Below are 18,942 nucleotides of genomic sequence, written 5' to 3'. Positions count from 1 at the left end.
CATGTCTACAAAGCCCTCAATGGGCTTGCCCCCACCTACATAAAAAGTCTTCTCACCCACCACTCCACCTCCAGGCCCCTCAGATCGGCCGACTTAGGGTTGCTGAATATCCCACGGTCTAGGCATAAGCTCAGGGGCGACCGCGCCTTTGCGGTTGCAGCCCCTAGACTGTGGAACAGCATCCCCTTTCCCATCAGAACTGCCCCCTCCATCGACTCTTTTAAGTCAAGACTAAAGACTTATCTATACTCCCAAGCCTTTCCTGACGTCCTCTGAGTGAGGGCTACATGTATATATGTATGTAGTCTGTTTTGTTGTGCTATTCTTATAACAAATGTAAAGCACTTTGGCCAACGAGAGTTGTTTTTTAAATGTGCTATATAAATAAATGTGACTTGACTTGACTACCTATGTCCAAGACACCTCACACGCTCTTCGTCTCCTCCATGACTTCCGTTTTCTAGGCCCCCATTCCCTCATCTTCACCATGGATGTCCAGTTACTCTACACTTCCATCCCCCACCAGGAGGGTCTTAAAGCCCTCCGTTTCTTCCTCCACCGTAGAACCAGCCAATCCCTGTCTAGCGATACTCTCCTCCACCTAGCGGAGCTGGTCCTTACCCTCAACAACTTTTCATTTGACTCCTCCCATTTCCTCTAAATCCAAGGCATAGCTATGGGCACACGCATGGGCCCCAGCTATGCCTGCCTCTTCGTAGGGCACATCAAACAATCCTTGTTCGAGATGTACCGTGGCCTTATTTCCAAATTCTACCTCCGCTACATCGACAACTGTATTGGTGCTACCTCCTGCACCCATACAGAACTCACTGACTTCATCCATTTCACCACTAACTTCCATCCGGCACTCAAATTCACCTGGACCATTTCCGACATCTCCCTACAGTTTCTAGACCTCACTATCTCCATCGCAGGTAACAGACTACTGACCAACATCTACTATAATCCCACTGACTCCCAAGGCTATCTGGACTACACTTCTTTCCACCCTGCTTCCTGTAAGGACTCTATCCCCTACTAATTCCTCTGTCTAGGCCGCATGTGTACCCAGGATGAGGTTTTCCAAACCAGGGCATCGAAGGTGTCCTCATTCCTTAGGGAACGGGTGTTCCTCTCTTCAACGATAGATGAGGCTCTCACCAGGGTCTCTTCTATACCCCGTAACTCTACTCTCACTTCCCATCCCCCCCACTCGTAACAAGGGCAGAGTCCCCCTTGTCCTCACCTTCCACTCTACCAACCATCACATACAACAGATAATCCTCTGACATTTTCGCCACCTCCAATGGGATCCCACCCCTAGCCATATCTTCCCATCTCCTCCCTTTTTGGCTTTCCGCAGAGACCACTCCCCACGTAACTCCCTGGTCAATTCATTCCTTCCCACCCAAACCACCCCTTCCCCTACTTTCCCTTGTAACCGCAGGAAATGCTACACTTGTCGCTTTACCTCCCCCCTTGACTCCATCCAAGGACCCAAGCAGTCTTTCCAGGTGCGGCAGAGGTTCACCTGCACCTCTTCCAACCTCATCTATTGCATCCGCTGCTCTAGATGTCAGCTGCTCTACATCGGTGAGACCAAGCAGAGGCTTGGCAATCGTTTCGCCCAACAACTTTGCTCAGTTCGCAATAACCAACCTGATCTCCCTGTGGCTCAGCACTTCAACTCCCCCTCCCATTCCGAATCCGACATTTCTATCCTGGGCCTCCTCCATGGCCAGAGTGAGTCACACCGCAAACTGGAGGAGCAGCACTTCATATTTTGCTTGGGTAGTTTACACCCCAGCGGTATGAACATTGACTTCTCCAATTTCAGGTAGTCCCTGCTTTCTCCCTCTTTCCTCTCCCCTTCCTAGCTTTCCCACAAACCACTGTCTCCCCTCTTCCTCTCTTCTTCCCGCCCCCACTACCCCCACATCAGTCTGAAGAAGGGTCTCCACCCGAAATGTCACCTATTCCTTCGCTCCATAGATGCTGCCTCACCCGCTGAGTTCTCCAGCAATTTTGTCTACAGGCAAATCATAGTATATGACAGTACAGCCAAGCCATATATGAGTGCAACGGGTCGTATTCACACGAGAAACGAAACGTAAGCTGTTTGTGAAGGCTATTTTTAGAAGTATGTACTGGTTCCCAATCACCCAACATACTGATTGCATCCGCGATGATTACATTAACGAATCACGCTTTCCATTGCATGCAACTATGTTGGCTGGCTCGTTTTATCCTAGTTTTTTTTTCTAAGTTTCCTGATACCATGTCCTCAATGATAAATTCCAATGTTTTGCCAACAACTGATATCGGCCTGATTGATCTCCGGGGGCCTTCCCATTAGGGAATTGCGTATCTGGCCAGGGAATCTCTTCCTATTTAGTCCTCTCAATTTCCCCAGCACTTTCTCTTTGCGGCTATCGCCTACACTTCATATCCCTTTTTTTGCCATCAGATAGCCTCTAACCCTGGACTATTTATTGTTCTCCCACACTGCAAAATACTTGCCCATTGTCTCAGCCAATGTTTACAATTTCTCAACGTAATTTCTCCTGCCTGGGTAGGAACACGCCCAAAATACAATTCCCGATAGACACAAAATGCTGGAGTAGCTCAACAGGACAGGCAGCGTCTCTAGGGAGAAGGAATGGGTGACGTTTCTGGTCGAGACACTTCTTCGGGTCTCTGAAGAAAGGTCTCGACCTGAAATGTCACCCATTCCTTCTCCCCAGAGATGCTGCCTGCCCTGCTGAGTTACTCTTGCATTTTGTGTCTATCTTCAATTTAAACCAGCAACTGCAGTTCTTTCCTACTCATAGAATTCATGATGTGCCATAGTAATCCCAATGCACCATGTATCTGTGAACAGTGGAAATGTATTTGGTGCAATCCACACACTGCATGTTCATGCCCACAACAGCTGGACTGACACTAACGATGTCTGTTGCCGGTTGCAAATATGATTGTGGAGCAGCCTTAATAAAAAAAAATGTCAGCGATATCCGCTCTGTTAATGAATCTTCTGAATTATTTAGGGATCCTAACACCACACTGGATGCTCCGTGGTGAGTTGCCCAGAGGGGAGGAGACGCCGAGTGCTGCTTCTCTCTGTGGCTGCTCAGCGCTGTGTTGTTGTGAGCGAGGAAGGCGAGCCAGAGTGTAGCGGCACCTGCTCGGGCCAGCCAGCACTGACCGCGCTCACCCACTCCCGCTCAGCATGGCTCTCATAGTGCATCTGAAAACAGTCACCGATCTCCGGGGGAAAGGAGACCGCATCGCAAAAGTAGCCTTTCGAGGTAAACTGAGAGAATCTCTATGTTTTTTAGTCCGCGGTTGCAATTTACATGGTTGCATCTGAATGCAGTGGATTGGTTTTAATGCGATACCAGATTATTGGAGGTGGACTCAAGAAATATCCAGGTGTGGGGCAGGCTGACTTGTACTGTGGTGTGATATGACCCGGGCAAAATCCATTCAGTGATTGCAATTTGCACCAAAGAAAGTTGTGATATCCAGAGAAGTGGACTCGGCTCCGGGGAACTAGATATCAGTCTGAATTACTATCACTTGAATAACTATTCAATGCTAAGCCTGGTATATGTTGATAATCCATCCATCAACCTGGTTAAGATAACTCTGCAATGTTGTGGCATAGCATCCTTTAAACAACGCGTTTAAAAAGTACTGTGGTAATTATTATTTATACATTTTGCATATAATCTATGATAATAGTCAACATGAATGCAGGTTTGATATCTGTCACGGCAGTAGCTACCTGTCTATCATGCACGGTAACATGCCGGAAAAAAGCTTTAAAAAAAAAAAAAAACCCATCTGCTTCCATGGTTGCCGACTGGGCTGGTGAATGGAAGGGTGAGGAATGGGGGCTTGTCGCCGGTGGTGCTGGCCAAGCACCCGATGCCTTCCACTTACTTTCGTGTCTTCCGTTGTATCAGATGAGTGCAATCTGAAGGACGTGAGCCGCGCTCAGGGGAAACGTTCAAATCAACATGTTTCTGTGAATTGTTTTTTTTGTATCTTCCAGATACAATAATAAAGTGTATGAAATTGTTGCTGGTAATATTTTTGAGCCTTGTGTAAGTGCTTGGGGTGGCATTCTTCAGTCTGCTAATTTAATGAAGCGTTTTAAGCAAATGACTGGTTTATTATTGCCATTGAAATAGCGGGAAAAGATCTTAAAACTAAAATCCTGAAATCTGAAGCATTGACTCAGTAACGCGGCCAGTCATCATTTTGGTTTTATGAACGCCTAAAATGTTTGGATTTGCCTCCAAGAAAGCAAAATACGGAAAGCACTCAGTGGGTCGGGCCGCATCTATGTAAAAGGAGAGTTAACTTTCAGATCAATTATTTTCGTATTCCCTTAATCACGGGTACAAGAAACATGGACATTGTCACACCTACGAAATGTTATGAAATAACCCCTACATCAGTTCTTGGGTTACCGTTGACATTTTTTAAAGAAAATTGTATCATCGATGAAACCCAGCTACTTTCCTCCCTCCGGTCTTAGCGAAGACCGGGGGTTAAGCAAAATTATACTTTTATCTAACTTTTAAATGCTTAAGTTATATTACATTACCCCTGGCCTCATATGGAAAGTTATTATAGAAACCAGTTGTACGGTGCGCGGTGAGTACTGGGCAACGTTTGGAGCTTCATTTGTCCAGTTGTTACATTTAACTAGGGAATAGAATGGCTTATTAGGTCACCATATTATAAAGTTGAAATTGCAGTCATCAAGCGTCTTTGGAACCAAGGAGTTTCATAGGCAGTTTAAATGGAGCCAATAATAGAAGTGAGATCGACGGATTGACCAAATGGTGCCAGCACAATAACCTGGCTCTCAACACCAGCAAAACCAAGGAACTGATTGTGGACTTTGGAAGGGGTAGGATGGGGACCCACAGTCATCATATCATATATTATATCAATGGGTCGATGATGGAAAGGGTCAAGAACTTCAAATTCCTGGGCGTGCATTTTTCCGAAGATCTCTCCTGGTCCCACAACACTGATGCAATCATAAAGAAAGCACATCAGCGCCTCTACTTCCTGAGCATATTACGGAGAGTCGGTATGTCAAGGAGGACTCTCTCGAACTTCTACAGGTGCACAGTAGAGAGCATGCTGACCGGTTGCATCGTGACTTGTTCCGGCAACCTGAGCGTTCACGAGCAGAAAAGGCTGCAAAAAGTTGTAACCACTGTCCAGTCCATCATCGGCTCTGACCTCCCTACGAGGGGATCTATCGCAGTCGCTACCTCATAAAGGCTGCCAGCATCGTCAAGGACCCACACCATCCTGGCCACACACTCATCTCTCCGCTGCCATCAGGTAGAAGGTACAGGAGCCTGAAATCTGCAACATTCAGGTTTAGGAACGGCTTCTTCCCCACAGCCATCAGAGTATTAAACACAACTTCAAACAAACTCTGAACTATAACAGCCTATTGCACTTTATCTGTTTATTGATGTGTATATATATATTCATTCTATGGTCTATGGACACACTGATCTGATCTGTATTTATGACTACAATATCCTGATGTGCTGCAGCAATGCAAGAATGTCATTGTCCTATCTGGGACACATGACAATAAACTCTCTAGACGTGTCTTGACTTGACTAATAGCTGCCAATTGACAAATAGCCTAGCCACAGTGTGAGAGAGATAAATAACAATCTGCTTTAGTGATGCTGGTTGGTGGGTAAATATCATATGCGGAGAACACCTGCAGACTTCTGCTGACATTATATTTTTGCCATTATATTGTCACCCAATTAATTGGAGGTGGGATTGTACACATGATTAACTGAATAACATGGTCAATTTACTCAGTAAACAATCTATTTAAAGGGCAGAGGAAACACATTGCACCAAGTTCTCCCAGTAAAATTAGGATAATTCACTTCTAACCCCTCCCAAAAAGACAGTCATTGCAGTGAAATCTTTTTTAATCACCTTCAGCCAGCCATTTCGTGGGGAATGGCATTGGATCTTAAGGTGACTTTTCACCTTCTCCTCTGCACCATTGGTAAGCTTGGTATATTCTGCCTCCATATTACTAACTAACTCCACCTATTGCCTGACCAGATATTCTCTAATAATACTTGAAAAGCTTCCTTTGTACTCACTATGAACCAAGGTAAGGTGTATGCAATCAAACTCTCATGCATATAACCTACCTTATAGTCATGCTTGTCACTCGTCATTCCATGCTTGCTGATGTACATTGTTTGTTGATTAGGCAATGTTTCAATTTCAAAATCTCACTTTTGTTTCAAAACATTCCATAACTTGGCGCTCTATCTATGTAAACTTTACCATTCCTGTTGTCATCCAAGGTACTCAAAACCGTTCAGTTCAATCCTCCTGATTATTCATACCTTTGATCCCTTCACCACTTGCAGTTGCGCCATTACCTGGTAAGGTCCTAAATTCTGGAACTCCCTTATTCAAGCACCTCACCTCTCCAACTTTCTTTCTACTTCTGAGGTACTATATAAAATTATCTCTTTTGATCAAATCTATCATTGTCTGCCCTACTGTCGTACCAATTGCTTTGGATATTCTACTGTGAATCATTTTGCACAGTTTACAGCATTAAAAATGCTACACAAATGCAAGTAGCTGTTGTTATTTTTGAAATATAGTAACTTGTACAGTGCTGCAGCCCTTCTATACTGCACCAGGGAGCCCAAACTTAAAAATCGTTGTGACTGGAATTAATGCCAAGCTCCATTCAAAGTGAGGGGGAGCCAGCAATTTGGAACCTAAATGATTTTGATTGATTCAACACTAAAAAAAAAATCTCCCTGGGTTCCACCTAATGTTAAAAATGGTCTGAAGTAACTTGCAATACAAATATGTTGGTTTTATCATAGCTTTAAAATCATTATTACGCCAAAATATTTCCTGTCAAAAATATTAACTAAGGTTGAAATACCTCTGAAATTACTTTTGATTTTTAGTTCAATCTTTTTGGCATATAGGAACACTTGTACATGCATTGGTGAATTACATGTACAAAGGCATATAAACATAATTATGTAACAGTGTAAAAATATTTGTACCTTAGGAAATGTATTGAACATGCTCTCCTGTTCAGCAAACCTTTCATTTGGGAAACTTTCTCAGCTGTTTATCAACAGGTTTAAAAAGGACATAACCGGAATGATATTTTATATCAAATAATTATGTGCCATTAAAGAACCATTAAGATAAATATCCAGCAGTGTTGTGGAAGATGATAGTCCTTCAATTGCCCATGGCTGTAATGCTACATAGTTTTGACACATTTTGTTGAAGGGGAAAAAAGCTGATTGTGTGTGCATATAAGTATGTTCATGTGTGTTCGATCAGATTAACATAAAGCAGTTAAAGCACTTTTTGGAAGTTAAAACACAGAATGTAACAAATCCATTCCATTGAAATGAATTGTGGAGCAGGTTAGGTAAAAGTCACTTAATCGTTATACGGAAGTATATGAGACAACAGAGCTGCTTGCACTAACTATACAGATGATGAAAGTCTTGAAGGTGCTTTTTTCCTGTTGTCTGTTGAATTATTGCAGAATATCTGAATGTCACCTTTATAATTTCAATGAAGAATGGTTGATGAGTGAGGCTTTCTATTGGTAGCACTCATCTCAAAGCCAGTCTTCCAATTTCCATTGGGACTCACATTGGGACAGTGGAGGAGGCCCATGCCAGAAAGGTCAGTGTGGGAATAAAAGTGTTTAGCAACCGAACAAGTCTATGCCCATTGAGTTTTCTGCAACAACCACTGAGTCTAATTAAACTCATCTGCTTGATCCTTACAAATTATTTTTTTAAGCAATTACCCAATTTGCAATTTGAAAGAATACTTAGATTCTGAATAAGTTTGCAAGAGGCTGTATAAATAAATTTTCTTAACCCCTAAGTCAATTATTTTGTGCTTCATCGGCAACAAGATGGCACTGGAAGTAGCACACATGTCTCACAGCTCCAGTCACCTGACCTGACCTCCAGTGCTGTCTGTATGGAGTTTGCAGATTCTCTCTGTGACCACATCCTTCCTTCAGACTAGACTGGAACCAACTAGATATTATTACAAAAGGAGTGATGCTCAACAATACTTCACTCTTGATCTTCCTCCTACATTCCAAAGATGCATTGATCATCAGGTTCATTGGCTGCTGCAAATCACCCTCACGTTAAGTGACTAATGTAAATATTAGGGTCATGGTGAATGTTAACCAGCATGCATGAGAGTCATTTACAGGGCGGCACAGTCTGAAGAAGGGTCTTGACCTGAAACATCACCCGTTCCTTCTCTCCAGAGATGCTGCTTGTCCTATTACAGCTTTTGGTATCTATCTACAGTGTTAGACCTGCTGCCTCACAGCGTCAGATACCTGGTTTCAATCCTGATTATGTGTGCTGTCTGTGTGGAGTATGTACATTCTACCTGTGACTGCCTTGCTTTTCTCTGGGTGTTCCAGTTTCCACCCACATTCCAAAGACATGCAGGTTTGTTGGTTGATTGATTTCTGTGAATTGCCCCTAGTGTGTAGGATGTGGGGGTGGTCTAACATGTAACTGGCGTGCGGCTAGTCGGGATGGGACGGTGGGCCGAGGGGATGTTTCTAGGCTGTATCTCTAAACTCTAAACTAAGTTAAGGAATGGGATTGCTGCGATTCCTCTGAGGCAACAAATAAGAGGGAAATCTGCCCATTGAAGGTGGGTAATGAGGTGCTGCCAGAGTGACTGCAGTGTATTTTGCAGATGACAGGCACCGCAGCTAATGGGCACCAATGGTGGGGGAAAAGAGTGGTCGATTGGATACCAACGGAGCAAGCTGCCATTTTGGATGGTGTTGAGCTCCATGACAATTGTTGACACCGCATATGGACAGTATTCTATCATACTCCTGACTGCAGCCTTCCCGGTGATGGAACGATTTTGGCATGTCCTCAATATTACAACAGTGACAATACTTCACTAATTACATCATTAGGTGTAAGGTACCTTTTAGCACTCTGAGGTCATAAAGATGCTCTATAAATGCAAGTCTTTCTTTATAGTTATAATGTTGCTCGCCTTACAATTGAGTTCATCAAGTTTGATTATTTATGTAGGTTATACTGTGACCTGAGCAGCTTTAGATAGCTGTGATTTACCCCCAGCCCCTTGGTGAAAGAGACGTGGGAGTTATTGGAGGCATTGTATACTCTGGAGTTTAGAAGGATGAGAGGAAATCTTATTGAAACATATAAGATTGTTTAGGGCTTGGACACACTAGAGGCAGGAAACATGTTCCCGATGTTGGGGGAGTCGAGAACCAGGGGGCCACAGTTTCAGAATAAGGGGTAAGCCATTTATTTCTTCGCAGAGTTGTGAGTCTGTGGAATTCTCTGCCTCAGAGGGTGGTGGAGGCCGGTTCTCTGGATACTTTCAAGAGAGAGCTAGATAGGGCTATTAAAGATAGTGGAGTCAGGGGATATGGGGAGAAGGCAGGAACGGGGTACTGATTGGGGATGATCAGCCATGATCACATTAAATGGCGGTGCTGGCTCGAAGGGCCGAATGGCCTACTCCTGCACCTATTGTCTATTGTCATTGGATACCATTAAGACTCTCACAGACCTCCTTCATTCATCAAACAAGGCTACGGTCTGATCTTCAATTGCTTGGATGTCTACTTTCTTTAAGCAGCTGGGGCATACACTACCTTGATTCTAATAGTTTAAATGCTTCATCGTTGTACTTGGCAAGTACTCCTCCACATTAGTTCACATGACTCTCCACTGCAGGGGCATTAGAGTGAATGTTTCAACACACCCACTCACACCAGTTAAAACATGTTAAATTGTTTTCTTTGTTCCCCTCAAAAACCCAGCTCATCGGTGATCAGAGTAATTTCTAGCCTTCAGCTTTGTGTTTCATCCACAAAAGTAACTTCCACCTTTGTGAATTTATAAACCACATGGCAAAGGACCTTCCAAAGTGTCCAATGGCATATAGAATCAGAAATATTTATAGAAATGAATAATGCAGCAGCACAGGCAATAAACCCCTGGGCTAAATTGTGTAGGCGTGTGACAATCCAATGCTTTCTGCTGACTTAAAGGAAGGGCCCACCAACAGGTAGATACCTGTTTAAAAAGGAGTTCCACGTGGAAAGTGGATCGTGGAGACTTACCCTGCTTGCTAATTTAGCTGATTAAGAGAGATTTAAAAAATTAAGTTAAAGAAAGCAAAGGAATAAAGGTTTTTGGTGTGCATGATCAAATATAAAATCCTAGCTGACCTCCTCCAACTAAAGAGATTAATTTCGAATAGATTTGAAAAAATAATAGAAACTTTGGAAAACAAATGACTTGCACTGATTTTTAAAAAATAATTCTTAATTACCCCAGGAATATAACAGTGACTGCCGTCTTGAGCTGTTGTCCTTTTTGTGAAGGAGCACCCACAATACGTTTGGGGAAGGAGATGCAGGATTTAGATTCAAGGATGACAAAGTACCAATCATATATTTTCAAGTTAGGATGGTGTGCAACTTGGAGTGGAATCTGCTGGTGGATTGTGCTTAGAATACTACTCTGAGGAACTCCTCCCGTGTTTTCCTGGGGCTGGGATTATTGATTATTGACCTACGGCAAGCACAACAATCGCCCTTTGTGAGACCAAAGATAGACACACAATGCTGGAGTACCTCAGCGGGACAGGCAGCAGCTCTAGAGAGAAGGGATGGGTGATGTTTCCGGTCGAGACCCTTCTTCAGACTTTTGTCTTCGGACTTCTTCAGCATTTTGTGTACCTGTCCCGCTGAGTTACTCCAGCATGTTGTGTCTACCTTTGGTTTAAACCAGCATCTGCAGTTCCACCCTACACATTCCCTTTGTGAGACGTCTGACTCTAACCACGGATGTGTTTTTTTTTTTAAATGTCCATTGATTTCAGTTTGATCACATCACCTTAATGCCAATCACAGTCAAATGCTGCCCTGATGTTGAAGAAAGTCACTATTATCGCGCCACATGTTTGACCAAAGTTGTGAAGTAGTCTACAGCAAAGTGGACCTGCCAAAATGTCACAGTTGACACCACTGATGACTCACATCTTCCATCATCTTATCAATGTTTAAGAGTAGACTGGACTGTCATGAGCTGGATTGGATTTGTCGTGAATTTTGCAAGCAGTTCTCAGAGCAATTGCTGGGCAAATGCCAGTAATGCAATTGTACCGGAACAATAGGAAATGCAGCATGTTATGGAGCACTTAAGCACTACGGTTAAAACGTTGCCTGATCCCACAGTCTTTATTTTATCCAGCATTCTCAGCTGTTTCTTGCTATCACATCCAATGAACTGAAATGGCTGAAGACTATCTTCTGTGCTGGATGGGTCTCAGTGATAGAATTTCAACAATATGCCTCTCCTCAGGACATATCAGGACAAAGAGTGGAGAGGGAAGAGCTAGTTCAAAGAAGAGAGGAGGAGGGGTGAGGCGCCTTACCCTCTCAACTCGCTATGAACATTTCTGTAGTGATCAGATCTGACTGTTTGTCCTGTTGGGAAATGTTGGAGGCCTCAACAATGTGTCCTGTTTAACCAATTACATTGGAAAATAAATGCGAGAACAATCTATCATTGTGAAAAAGGTATTGTAAACTGTCGCTTTCCCTGTCATTTCTCAGCCTCCACTGCTGGATATGTGTTCCAGAAACTTTTACATTAAGTTTGGCCAAATCCATTTCTGAATATTTACTTATTTACTTAAAGGGGTGCACAAAAAAAAATGCTAACCACCTCAGATTATTGGTATGCCATTGGAGTCCATGCACTATGCTGATTCCTGAAATAAAAGGAATTGGATTTCACAAATCACCTGGATATGCTCTTTGACTGCTTATTAATCCATACCTATAAAAACGAAAAACCTTTCCAGTTTCAAATGTGCTTGAAAATGTTTCAACAGAAAAGATAAAGAGACTTATTTGTTTTGTGTTACACCACTGAAATACGTCAAATTGGTTTGTATATTCTGCTCCATTGTTCAGTGCGAACCAAATGTTTTAAGTCTGATAAGTACCTGTACTAGAAACTCATAACTGGTGGCTCCAAAATATCTATCTAGATATTATAAACACATAATAACAAAATTGTATCCTGGTGTTGATATTCCTCCAAATATTCTTTAAAAAATGTTTCGAGGCACAAAAATCGTTTTTATGTAATTGGAGTCTGTTAGGAAGATCTAATTCTTAATCTAATTCTTCCCTCAGGACTTTATTTTTCAATTGAAGCAAGTAAGGTATTCCATTACTAATTCCTACTAAAGGGCAAACAAAATTTCTCATGTTATATGTGGAACAGGTTACGAAACCCTATATATTGAATTAATTTAGCCACCAACTGCCATGACAGCAGCACCTCAATCCTCTTTGATTGGAAATAGAGGAAGGATTAAGATGGATGGTAGGTAGGTCAGCATGAGTAAATGCAATGTTTAAATTGATTGCAGAAAGAAACCTATAAAAGATTGGGTTGAGAAAGAGGAATTAAAAAGAGACTGAAAGGAAAACTCGTTCAAAATTAAATTAATAATTTGACATTTTAAAGTTTGCAAATACATCTCTCAGCCTGATGTCTCAATTGTTGATTTACTAGGGAAGATGTGTTAAATGGTCCATTGAGTATCATATGATTGTTTAAGCTGTTGATTCCAAGCTAATTTTAACTTATCTGCACTAACAATTATTCCTGAGGCATTTTAATTGTTTTTTTAATGTGCATCACTTGATTGTTTTGCTACTTCCAGTATAATATAAAATAAATGCTGCCATGTTCAAATATGTTCCAAATGTATATGATTTGGAACCTCTGACTGTTGTCACACATTCATCCTCTAAGAATATTCCAATCCAAATTAATAAACTGTTAACTGTTAAGAGTCAGTACAGATGACTACAGTTCAGTTTGGACAGAATTGTGACATTGAAAAATCTGTGGATGCTGAAACAGAAATTGCTGAAAACACTCAGAAGGCCAAGCAGCATTTGCAGAAAAAATGTTGCCTGTGTTGCTGAGTGTTACACTGATATTGTTTATTTCAAGTGATTGTGAAAAATACAACTGAAGCCAGCTTGTAAAAACATTGGTTAATTCTGTGTTGATTGTCTTTTCTTTCTGACTTGTTTTTTTTCTGCTAAATTTCAAGGGATCACATTTTATACAAGAGTTCTGGAAAACTGTGAAGATGAAGCACAATTTGATGAGGTAAAATTATTCTGTCATTTGTTTTCTGATTTAAACAGCAGTGAAGCTTTAACAAATGTTCTGGCCAGCAAGAGATTCACATGAATTGTTTGGTTTCATCCACAAACTGCATATATTTGGTTTTAGATTTATTTAATTATTGCTCATCTTTTTTTGAGGGTGTAATAATTTGTTTCTGTATTATTTTAAGGGATGATAAAATGCATTTTCATTATATAATATATTTCACAGTAATTTATTTTGCTAATTAAAGATAGGTATGTTTGAAATATTTTGTTCACATAGACATGAAGATGGTACTGACTATTAATAATAAATTTATAGTTGAAAGATTATGATGTTTATTGTTCTATCTTGGATACTTATGCATGAGATTAAACAATCATATGCATGAGATTAAATAATCGTAGAGTACACAGAAATGGCAAAAATAAATTCTGGAGGAATTTCTTTCTGTAAATGCATGTTTGTATGTTTCATATTAACTGCTAGAGTAACTCAGAAGATCAGGCAGCATGTGTGGAGGGCACGGACAGATGACCTTTCAGGTTGCCTATCCTTTCCCTCCACAGATGCTGCTCGACGTGCAGAGTTGCCCCAGCACTTTGTTTTGCTCAAGATTCCAGCATCTGCAGTTCCTTGTGTATCTAGTTTCATATTAAAATGTGTAAATAGCTAACAATTGCCCAATGATAGAACAAAGTATTGTTTTTTAATTACCTAATCATAGGTAACTATACCCCAACTTGGAAATTAATGTGGACACAAAGTGCTAGAGCACTTCAGCGAGCCAGGCAGTATCCCTGGAGAACATGGATAGGTGATGTTTCATGTTGGGACCCTTCTTTGGACTTCATATAAATGTGCAGACCTAGCCTCAGTGGTTATCATGTGAATACACCCGATTGTTTTTATGCCACAGATTTATTAACGTGCAATTTTATGTGCTGGAATAGAACTTGCTGAGGTATAAATAACAGAGATGTGGACATTTGAAATGGCTAATTGTCCTCAACTGGATGAAGCCAAAGGTGTTTGCCTTGCAATGCTAGGCTGTGACTTCTGCATGAGGAACCAAACTCAAGAAGGATGTTTTCAAGCTCTTTAAGGTCCTTGCGTCAAACCTTCAATTACCCCAATTACCCCAAGTCATAATATTATAGCTATGCAGCTATTGAAGAACGATAACATTTAAAATCTGTTAAATGGTGATGGTGAATAAAAGATGAAAGATATCCCGTTAAAAGCTGCAAGCCTTAAACCAAATCTGAGAGATTTAATTCAAAATAGTCACAAAATAACAATAACATCACAATTTTAATATCTTCCATTGGGAAAAAAAACTTTATTCATTTTGCATTATATGCTTTTATAAAATACTGTTTATTTCTTAAATAGTCATTATGGAAAATTGCCATGCTCTTATTCTGTCTGACAACTAAATGCTTGGTCTGGAAATTCCAGTTAACATTCTGGGTGAGAACCTGTACATCTTTAGTAATTCTTTGTTTATTGAAACATTAAGACATTTTGTCTTTTCAGTTAATGATAGAAAACTGAGTTTAACATGCATTCAGCTGTTGATGACATTTTGATTTGTATTTGTTTAATTGGCAAAGAAACCAAATCAATTTGATATTCCAAAAACCTTGGAAATTGGTAAATGGTAGAATATCTTTGATAACTTGCTCACCAGCTTTCAAACATTTAGTCATGTATATCTTTATAGGACTTTGGTTAAGCCATATTTGTAGTATTGCATACAGTTCTGGTCGCCACAATACAGGAAGGATGTGGAATCTTTGGAAAGGGTGCAGAGGAAGTTTACCTGATTGATGCCTGGATTTGGGGGTTTTAGCTACAGTGCGAGGATGGACAGACTTGGATAGTTTTCTCTGGAATGCGTGGAGGGGAGACCTGATAGAAGTTTATAAAATTATGAGAGTTACTTATAGGTAGACAGTCAGAACCTTTTTGGAAGTATGAAATATTGGAGACCATGGCTTTTTACTGTTCTATGTTCCATACAACTGATAATCTGTGTAGGCTGCCCTTTTGTCAATACACTGTACTACTATGTTATGAGCAGTAATTTTCCAGTAACAGTAGTTAGTAAAAGTACAGTGCCTACCAGATTTTCAGCTCGCATGTAAAACATCATCACACAGTATAATCACTCGCTCTACGCTGCCACTTTTTGAGAGTACTGTCGCTCTGATCAGTACTGTCAGTTTTCCCAAGGCTGCCTCTCTTTCCTTTCAGAAAGGTTTTCCATGAAGATACTCCTTCTCCCAGGACTGGTTACAGTGAGTTAATCAGTCTGGAAGTGCAGGATCTCATCAAAGATGGGCACTCAGTCAAAGAGGAAAGAGAGCTTGACATCAGTCAGATGGATCACGTGGCATCCAGACCTACTGTTACTATCACCCCTTCCCTTCAGATCAATATAAGTATTTAATGAATACATTAGTATTTAAGGTGGAGATAGGTAAATATTTGAAAAATATTGTGGGTAACTGCACTGAAGAGGAATTGGGGCCAGCGTAGATCAACTATGCTCATATTGAATGGTGAGGCAGGCTTAAGGTGCCTTGTGGCCTCCTCCCACTGAAATATTAATTGTCATATGTGATCCCAAGCACTACATAGAAAATTGCAAGTAAGGCTTGAACGAGGCTTGTGCAAAAGCAGAATATACCTCCTTGTGCTCAAGCTTCCTATGAATTTATCCAAAAATACATATTGCTTCAGCAGTAACTTTGTGCCTCTGCTCCCTTATATTTGGAGATGCACACAAACCTGTCTTTCTCCACATTATTTGCCATTTCTTTTGAGGCTACGCGATTGTTGACTAGTCCCTCTGCCCATGTGAAAATTACTGTGCTTATCCAGAATGGGCTTCCAGTTCTGAGCCTAATCTCCCAATACATGAATATCCATCTAAAGTAATCTGCACTGTCTGTTGAACTTGCATCTACGCATTTGCATCATTTACACATCATAAAACCACCTAAATCCAGATCATTGAAACTGGAACAATGTATTCACATCCACCTACAGTTACTTGATGCCAAATCAGTTTTCAACCCAAGGTACCCAAAAATGCTGGAGAAACTCAGCGGGTGCAGCAGCATCTATGGAGCGAAGGAAATAGGCGACGTTTCGGGCCGAAACCCTTCTTCAGACTGATGGGGGGTGGGGGGGAGAAGGAAGGAAAAAGGGAGGAGGAGGAGCCCGAGGGCGGGGGGATGGGAGAAGACAGCTCGAGGGTTAAGGAAGGGGAGGAGACAGCAAGGGCTAGCAAAACTGGGAGAATTCAACGTTCATGCCATCAGGACGCAAGCAACCCAGGCGGAATATGAGGTGCTGTTCCTCCAATTTCCGGTGTTGCTCACTCTGGCAATGGAGGAGACCCAGGACAGAGAGGTCGGATTGGGAATGGGAGGGGGAGTTGAAGTGCTGAGCCACCGGGAGTTCAGGTAGGTTATTGCGGACTGAGCTGAGGTGTTCGGCGAAATGATCGCCCAACCTCCGCTAGTCTCCCCGATGTAAATCAGCTGACATCTAGAGCAGCGGATGCAGTAGATGAGGTTGGAGGAGATACAGGTGAACCTTTGTCGCACCTGGAACGACTGCTTGGGTCCTTGAATGGAGTCGATGGGGGAGGTGAAGGGACAGGTGTTGCATTTCTTGCGGTTGCAACGGAAAGTGCCCGGGGAGGGGGTGGTACGTGAGGGAAGGGAAGAATTGACAAGGGAGTTGCGGAGGGAGCGGTCTTTGCGGAAGGCAGACATAGGGGGAGATGGGAAGATGTGGCGAGTGGTGGGGTCACGTTGGAGGTGCGGAAATGGCGGAGGATTGGCCCCATCCCCGACCTCTACCTCCGTTACATTGACGACTGCTTTGGGGCCACCTCCTGCACCCACACACAACTGACTGACTTCATCCATTTCACCACCAACTTCCATCCGGCACTCCAATACACCTGGACCATTTCCGACACTTCCCTACCATTCCTTGACCTCACCATCTCCATCGCAGGGGACAGACTTCTGACCGACATACACTACAAACCAACTGACTCACATGGCTATTTGGACTACACGTCTTCCCACCCTGCCCCCTGTAAAGACTCCATCCCCTACTCCCAATTCCTCCGCCTACGCCGCACCTGCTCCCAGGATGAGACGTTCCACACCAGGGCATCGGAAATGTCCTCGTTCTTCAGGGAACGGGGATTCCCCTCCGCCACCATAGATGAGGCTCGCACCAGGGTCTCATCCATAACCCGCAACACTGCTCTCTCTCCCCATCCCCGCACTCGCAACAAGGGCAGAGTCCCCCTAGTCCTCACCTTTCACCCCACCAGCCGGCAAATACAACAAATAATTCTCCGCCATTTCCGCCACCTCCAACGTGACCCCACCACTCGCCACATCTTCCCATCTCCCCCTATGTCTGCCTTTCGCAAAGACCGCTCCCTCCGCAACTGCCTTGTCAATTCTTCCCTTCCCTCCCGTACCACCCCCTCCCCGGGCACTTTCCGTTGCAGCCGCAAGAAATGCAACACCTGTCCCTTCACCTCCCCCCTCGACTCCATTCAAGGATCCAAGCAGTCGTTCCAGGTGCGACAAAGGTTCACCTGTATCTCCTCCAACCTCATCTACTGCATCCACTGCTCTAGATGTCAGCTGATTTACATCGGGGAGACTAAGCGGAGGTTGGGCGATCGTTTCGCCGAACACCTCCGCTCAGTCCGCAATAACCTACCTGAACTCCCGGTGGCTCAGCACTTCAACTCCCCCTCCCAATCCGACCTCTCTGTCCTGAGTCTCCTCCATTGCCAGAGTGAGCAACACCGGAAATTGGAGGAACAGCACCTCATATTCCACCTGGGTTGCTTGCGTCCTGATGGCATGAATGTTGAATTCTCCCAGTTTTGCTAGCCCTTGCTGTCTCCTCCCCTTCCTTAACCCTCGAGCTGTCTCCTCCCATCCCCCCGCCCTCGGGCTCCTCCTCCTCCCTTTTTCCTTCCTTCTCCCCCCCACCCCCCATCAGTCTGAAGAAGGGTTTCGGCTCGAAACGTCGCCTATTTCCTTCGCTCCATAGATGCTGCTGCACCCGCTGAGTTTCTCCAGCATTTTTGTGTACCTTCGATCTTCCAGCATCTGCAGTTCCTTCTTGAACAGTTTTCAACCCAGCTTGATTTATTGTCATTAATACCAGAGGCTCAAAAGTTAGTGAATCTGCTATATTATTATTGAAAGACTTTGAATCGCATTTGTTCTAATAGTGTGGGTTTACCTCCCACTATCTATGTAACATCTTCAAAATATGCAGTTAGATTTTTAAAATGTTGCTCACTTTTTATCAGCCTGATCTGATTGCCTGATTCCGTTTAAGAACTAATCCAAAAGATCTTCAATCTTTTTCCTATTACCATAGTCAAACTACTGGGCCCATAATTATTGCACCCGACTCTCTATCTGCAATGTTCCATGCTCATTCTGTCCCCCTTTTCAAGCTGGAAAAAAACAGTCCCTGGAGGCAAACATTTGCCTTGATTTTGTGACTGCTGAGTGATCAATAATGGTGAAGGTATTCAGACAACTAAAACATATTAAACTACTGCTTCACA

The 18,942-nt window shown here is 42.7% G+C and overlaps 1 protein-coding gene across 4 annotated transcripts in view; it reads left to right on the top strand.

The window, feature by feature from the left end:
• Window positions 1–18,942, top strand: part of otof (otoferlin) — a 313,157-nt gene that overhangs the window by 66,717 nt on the left and 227,498 nt on the right. For 2 of the 4 annotated variants that reach the window (XM_033021478.1, XM_033021477.1), the window contains exons 1-2: window positions 3,101–3,308; window positions 13,246–13,304. In XM_033021478.1, the coding sequence (XP_032877369.1) occupies window positions 3,230–3,308; window positions 13,246–13,304 (138 nt within the window). In that variant the 5' untranslated portion in view covers window positions 3,101–3,229. Of the gene's footprint in view, window positions 1–3,087; window positions 3,309–13,245; window positions 13,305–18,942 lie in introns of those variants that run through there. The other 2 variants (XM_033021476.1, XM_033021479.1) reach the window with 2 other exon arrangements.

Source organism: Amblyraja radiata, chromosome 5, assembly GCF_010909765.2.
Source record: "Amblyraja radiata isolate CabotCenter1 chromosome 5, sAmbRad1.1.pri, whole genome shotgun sequence".
Classification (NCBI taxonomy): domain Eukaryota; kingdom Metazoa; phylum Chordata; class Chondrichthyes; order Rajiformes; family Rajidae; genus Amblyraja; species Amblyraja radiata.
The sequence above is the reverse complement of the archived record's forward strand: the minus strand, read 5'-3'. Positions and strand labels throughout refer to the sequence as shown.